General features: G+C 35.4%; 1 protein-coding gene across 1 annotated transcript in view; it reads left to right on the forward strand.

Annotated features, from left to right (window-relative positions):
- LOC111089801 (adenylate cyclase type 2-like) overlaps positions 1-7427 on the forward strand; it is a gene marked incomplete at its 5' end in the record, with an annotated part of 37452 nt that overhangs the window by 7343 nt on the left and 22682 nt on the right. The window contains 3 exons of the mRNA XM_022402907.1: positions 1166-1236; positions 1791-1874; positions 4364-4531. Of these exons, the coding sequence (XP_022258615.1) occupies positions 1166-1236; positions 1791-1874; positions 4364-4531 (323 nt within the window). The remainder of the gene's footprint in view (positions 1-1165; positions 1237-1790; positions 1875-4363; positions 4532-7427) is intronic.

A 7427-nucleotide genomic window follows, 5' to 3' on the forward strand; every position in this document is an offset into this window, starting at 1 on the left:
TATGTAAGTGTACGTCGGCTATAAGTAGCTGACTATTCACTGTATGTAAGTGTACGTCGGCTATAAGTAGCTGTCTATTCACTGTATGTAAGTGTACGTCGGCTATAAGTAGCTGTCTATTCACTGTATGTAAGTGTACGTCGGCTTTAAGTAGCTGATTATTCACTGTATGTAAGTGTACGTCGGCTTTAAGTTGCTGATTATTCACTGTATGTAAGTGTACGTCGGCTATAAGTAGCTGACAACTGAAGTCTGTTTTTAAGCAGACGTAAAGCACAAAAGTCCATTTGAGCTTCTTCCGGAAACGTGATAGATACGTGGTGTAATAGGATACCAAGTTTTTAATGAAAGAAGCCGTTGGTTTCGTGAAGTGGTTTGAACCTTGCGATTATATTAGCCTTCGTGACTTTATCTACCCTATTAAATTGTTAACGGCACCAGACGATAAATCTATCTTTATGGTAATGGCTTTCTAAGTCCGTGGGTTCTCTGTCGTAACCATAATCTTCACATGACGGATCTGTGTGTACGGTTCTTTGGTTTGGGATACGGTTTTAAATCTTCCACTCCACCCGGAGAGTTTTCCGCTTTCAAAGAAAATGTTGAAATCTCTCTTCCTTTTTTAAACGTTACGTCCTTTGGTTGTACATTGATTAATTATAAGTTGTGCCATACGAATCGCTCTCTTTGGAAAAGATTTCGACATAATTCCTCAGCTATAAATTTTACTTTAATAGCACTGCACTGGAATGCATATGTATTATATAAATACGTGCTAAACGTGTGACGACATTAACTTGTGGAAGCCGTTCTCATAAAGTGTGTTCAGCCCATATATATAGTTTATAGAGATTTAGGTAAATTTGGGCCTAATGTTACATTTATAATATATTATAAGTTTTAATATAAGCAAGAGTGTCTACAGAGCATTATAAAAATAATTCAGAATATTTGACTCCATGTTTTCCATGTAATTTCGAACATTTACACTGACATGAATTACTTGCCAGTAATCCTGTATCCATTGTCACAAAAGTCTTTCGAAAAAATCATTACATATATATTGAATTACATATATATGTTTAGACTTTAAATTGTGAGACTACTGTTACATCGTTACAACCACAACTGCTAAAAGTGTGCTAAATGGGTCTTCTTACAATAGAGGTCATCAACTGGTGGAGACAGTGATAGTGTTATGGTTCGATCCAGGAGAACAACCATATTGGACTACAGGTGAGAATATATATATATATGACCTATATTGTTCATAAACATTTAAATAAATAAACAAATCCTTTGTATCTTTAAAAAAAAACACAACACTCTCTGTCTCAGTATTATTTCAACTCCACTGAAAGTCAAACCAATTGTACGTGTCAAACTAGGTACCTAAAGAAGTACGTGTCAAATTAGGTACTTATAGAAGTACGTGTCAAATTAGGTACTTAAAGAAGTACGTGTCAAATTAGTTACCAATAGAAGTACGTGTCAAATAGGTACCTAATAGAAGTACGTGTCAAATTAGGTAGTTAAATAAGTACGTGTCAAACTAGGTACTTATAGAAGTACGTGTCAAATTAGGTACTTAAATAAGTACGTGTCAAATTAGGTACTTATAGAAGTACGTGTGAAATTAGGTACTTATAGAAGTACGTGTCAAATTAGGTACTTATAGAAGTACGTGTCAAATTAGGTACTTATAGAAGTACGTGTCAAATTAGGTATCTAATTAGCAATAATTGATTGAAAGAAACCGTAAAACAATAACGTATATTCATATTTTTCAGCATCACGAACTTTCAGATGATGAGGAAATCGGTGAACAAAGGCTTGGATTCTGCTATCAACAGTATGCAGCTTAGTAAGAAGGAGTAAGTTTTCTTTACCAGAACATTTTTCTCCATCACACTCTTCCTGAAATATACTTTTTTCAGGCTTAATTTGCCTTGCTAATGTGAAACAAAATCGTTCTTATCAAACTCCTAATCTAGTATACTATTTCAAGGTTGTCAGTTTGGATAATAAATTGAATACCATTTTTATCTCTGTTCGGTTGTCTAGATAATCTTGTACTTTATTACTATTACTTAACAAAATCCCTGAATAATCCTAGATTAATTACCCTTTGTTAATATCACTATATCGTAATATAACAATAAATCTTATTTCTCGTTTCAAGTAACAAGTCGCGCGTAACACAGCTATTAACGTATCCAAACTGTGAATTCTAGTTCTCTGTCTACGTTCCGTTATCGCAAAAATGCGCTCCAAACTTTTGGCCTATGGGTGCTCTACAATAGTGACGACCAAATCCCACTATTCAAAAGTAGCCAGTGGGATGTTGACAAGTTGCCCTCCATCTAATCTATATATTCAAAATAAGGAACGACAGCTCAAGTGTAGTTTGCCGAAAACTCTAAAACACAAAAAAAATAACGAAGAAGATGTCAAACTAATCGACATTTAAGGAATTTCAACATTATATTTTATTGACATCATTAATATACACCAGAAAACCGCTCATCGTTGTTGTACTTCAGTTTTATACACACCAGAAAACCGCTCATCGTTCTTGTACTTCAGTTTTATACACACCAGAACACCGCTCATCGTTCTTGTACTTCAGGTTTATACACACCAGAACACCGCTCATCATTCTTGCACTTCAGTTTTATACACACCAGAAAACCGCTCATCATTCTTGCACTTCAGTTTTATACACACCAGAAAGCCGCTCATCACTGTTGTACTTCAGTGTTTGAAATTAATTACCGAAAAACATTTCCTGAATATATACATATCAGTAAGGTTGTGTTTTTGTTATTGTCGTTTAAGCGCAAACTTACACAATGGGCTACTTTCTCCATCGCTGGTAATCGAGCCCCGTATTTTAGAGTTCTAAGTCACAAAAGCTCATAAAGTGAATTAAGTTTAATAGCCAGACAAAAGTATACATATATATATATACCGTGAGTTGATGGTGAGTAATCTTGACAAACTTGCCTTCACTCTAGTTTTGGTGAGTAATCTTGACCACTTGCCTTGACTCTAGTTTTGGTGAGTAATCTTGACCACTTGCCTTGACTCTAGTTTTGGTGAGTAATCTTGACCACTTGCCTTGACTCTAGTTTTGGTGAGTAATATTGACCGCTTGCCTTCACACTAGTTTTGGTGAGTAATCTTGACTACTTGCCTTCACTCTAGTTTTGGTGAGTAATCTTGACCACTTGCCTTGACTCTAGTTTTGGTGAGTAATGTTGACAGCTTGCTTTGACTCTAGTTTTGGTGAGTAATCTTGACCACTTGCCTTCACACTAGTTTTGGTGAGTAATCTTGACCGCTTGCCTTCACACTAGTTTTGGTGAGTAATCTTGACAGCTTGCTTTGACTCTAGTTTTGGTGAGTAATCTTGACCACTTGCCTTCACACTAGTTTTGGTGAGTAATCTTGACCACTTGCCTTCACACTAGTTTTGGTGAGTAATCTTGACCACTTGCCTTCACTCTAGTTTTGGTGAGTAATCTTGACCACTTGCCTTCACTCTAGTTTTGGTGAGTAATCTTGACTACTTGCCTTCACTCTAGTTTTGGTGAGTAATCTTCACCACTTGCCTTGATTTTACGTCATTAGCTCCAAATTAGAGACGGCAATGCACGGATGGAATTTTATGTAGCTTTGGACGAAATTTCGAAAAAAAAAAGACCGAACAGTTTGGAGTAGCGAAATGATTCATAAATTAGCCTAAAGTTGATTAGTAAGCTACACGACGAAAGTATTTGATTGGGTGTAAAAATGCCCTAAAGTGTACTGGTAATATTCCCCTTTACGTTTCTAATTGTCTGTGAGTATTAGAAATTCGGTCATTTAAATTAAGTGTTTTTAGCTTCAGACCACTGTGTAGCTTTCGATTTTTTTTTCCTTTAGATGTGACAATGGTTTGAACTATTTAAGACAACATTAGTATAAATAGGCCATTGAAACTTGTTGAACTTTGTAAAGACTGTTTCCATGAACAAGTAATAAGAATTTTTTAGGACCTAAAATAATGATAAAAGCGAGAATACTGAACTGATTAATTGATACATTCTAATCAGTATACGTTTTTTTATGTTTTATAGCATTAATTATATGAAATAACTCACATAACTTATTAAGATATAAGTTCAATTATTATATATTCAGTAAACTTGCTTTGATCCGAACTCATTGATAATTTAGAATATTAAAATATGTTTTGTGCTTTACCTTCCGTTATTTAAGACGTATAATTACAGAAATGTATTTAATGAACGTCTTAAAATAGAATCTTTATCGCTATCTTAGATGGTCGTTGTTTATAGGTATTATCTTTTACCCACAGCCAGTGGTGTAGTAACAATGGCATCCACCCATTGTTTCTTACCTTCTACAAGCTAGAACAAGAGAAACCGTACCTGACGCAGATCGACCCGCTCTTCAAGTACTATCTGCTGTGCGTCTTTTTTCTGTTTCTCGGCATGCTGATGATTCATATTCTAATGATGAGCAGGTAACTGAATTAAAAGAACGAACCATTAACTTTTCTTTTTTTCACTTTATAACGTTTCAGTTAACAACTGTGTATACGTTTCACAATTGTGGTTTAAGTTTCACAAGTGTGGTATAAGTTTCACAAGTGTGGTATAAGTTTCACAAGTGTGGTATAAGTTTCACAATGTGGTATAGGTTTCACAAGTGTGGTATAAGTTTCACACCATGTGGTATAAGTTTCACAAGTGTGGTATAAGTTTCACACCATGTGGTATAAGTTTCACAAGTGTGGTATAAGTTTCACACCTGTGGTATAAGTTTCACAAGTGTAGTATAAGTTTCACAACTGTGGTATAAGTTTCACACCTGTGGTATAAGTTTCACAAGTGTAGTATAAGTTTCACAACTGTGGTATATGTTTCTTTAAATCTTTAAAATAGCTGACGTTATATTTATCATTAGTTCAAGTGCATTAAGTTTATTATTTTTTGGTTGCTGTGGAAACTCTACGTTGTTCATTAACTTTGTGCACTCACGAGGTTCAAATAAACTGATTTCCCTCACACTATCTTGATCTTTAAATTGATACACTGATTTGCCTCACACACTCTTGATCTTTAAATGGATACACTGATTTGCCTCACACACTCTTGATCTTTAAATGGATACACTGATTCCCCTCACACACTCTTGATCTTTGAATATATAGACTGATTCCCCTCACACACTCTTGATCTTTGAATAGATACACTGATTCCCCTCACACACTCTTGATCTTTGAATATATAGACTGATTCCCCTCACACTCGCTTGATCTTTAAATAGATACACTGATTTCTCTCACACTGTTGATCTTTGAATATATAGACTGATTCCCCTCACACTCGCTTGATCTTTAAATAGATACACTGATTTCTCTCACACTGTTGATCTTTAAATAGATACGTTGATTCCCCTCACACACATCTTGATCTTTAAATATATACACTGATTCCTATTATACCCTCTTGATCTTTATATTGATACATTGATTCCCCTCACACCCTCTTGATCTTTAAATATTCACTAGAAAGTCACTTTCCTTCACTTCTTCTTATGTATGTTTGTCTAGGATGTCGTTTTCTTTTCATCATAGATTTACGTAGTTAATTCATTTTTCCAACACCTTTTTCATTAGGGCTCTAACCTAAATTATGGGAAACCAAATGTAGTTTTAGTTACATGGCTTCTTTTACAAATTTGCTATTATTACCACAGGTACAATACTTACAGGTGTGCAAACAGATAAATATGTATTTCATCTTCCATATTTTCCCAACAAAACCCTACATTGTGTATTTATATGTACTGATACAAGTTACTACTCAAGATATTTTCCGAGAAAATAAAGAAGGAAGAAAATGAAATTAATAAAAGTAAATTTCTGAGACACTAACAACCTTTACACATGCCAAAGACGGCAGTTGTTAGGTATAGTAAACATTCGTAACTAACCTTTACACATGTAACCTTTACACATATATCATGTTACTACAGCGGAGGTCACGTGACACTAGTAACACGTCACGCGCTTCTGGAACGTTCACGAAGCCTCGGGAGGGTGCTAGATTTCGGTATTCTTGTTCATATAAGACGGTCAGGACGTGACGGCAACAATGTGTAATTGAACTGCGGACAGAGAGAGACGTATTGTTGAGCACGTGAGACGTTCGTTGTGAATTATAGCGTTTGTTTAAGTTATAGCGTGACCGTGGAAATTAAGTGTATTGCAAAGTTGTATTTAGAAAGAATAAACCAGTTTTATTTAAGAAAGGACTTGTATCGCTATAGTTTCTTCAGAAAGAAATTATACGGAAAATTAACTAGCGATCAGAGACATAACAATCACGAGCGCAAGGAAAGTCCACGCTCCTTTCCTATGGTTACAGACGGGTGGTGCTGTATCAGAACATCTTGAATGAAGCTATGAACAATATTGTTGAAGTAAGCGTAAACACGTTTTACCCCGAACACGTGATTTCAGTAGGTGCTACCGTTTCTAACTTGACGTCAATATATAGTGACGCTGTTACCTATACGCCAATTCATCATCCTCAAGTAGAACATGCATGAAAGTGGGTTAATTGATAAGAGGCGTACTTCGTAAAGCTTAACGACCACATATATATATATTGCTCCAAAATCACTGGCACTTAAACATTTTTTTGTGTTACATAATATAAATTGATAACTTTAGATGCCTATTTACATTAAAGCTGTTGATTAAGAGAATCGAGATGAACACTCGGTATTGTGGATTTTAATCTCAGATACATTTTCTTAGCAGACGATTCTGTAAAACCAAAATGATAATCCAAAACAAAAACATAATAGTTTACACTCATCTCACTAATTGATGAGAAATATGATAACAAAATGATACGATTTGTTTGTTTGTTTTTAATTATGCACAAAGCTACACAAGGGCTATCTGTGCTCTGCCCACCACGGGTATCTAAACCCGGTTTCTAGCGTTGTAAGTCCTCAGACATACCGCCGTGTCACTGTGGGGTGCAAAGAATATGGGAAAACCTCATAAAGAAGGTATTTGGGTGCCTCACGAACTCTCCAATGATCATTGTTTCAAACGTGTGAAAGTTGTTTCGCAGACATATTACTGTGCCACTTGGGGGCGATACGATTTGTACAGAAATAGTACTTATTTGTAGTTAATAAATATTTAGAGGAAGTGATGTCCGTATAGACATGATGTTTGTTACGTGGGGCCTTAGAAAGTATAGACATGATGTTTGTTACGTGAAGCCTAGAGAAGTATAGGCATGGTGTTTGTTACGTGTTAGACATGATGTTTGTTACGTGGGGCCTTAGAAAGTATAGATATGATGTTTGTTACGTGGGGCCTTAGAAAGTATAGA

This window comes from Limulus polyphemus, unplaced genomic scaffold (genome assembly GCF_000517525.1).
Source record: "Limulus polyphemus unplaced genomic scaffold, Limulus_polyphemus-2.1.2 Scaffold7412, whole genome shotgun sequence".
Lineage (NCBI taxonomy): Eukaryota > Metazoa > Arthropoda > Merostomata > Xiphosura > Limulidae > Limulus > Limulus polyphemus.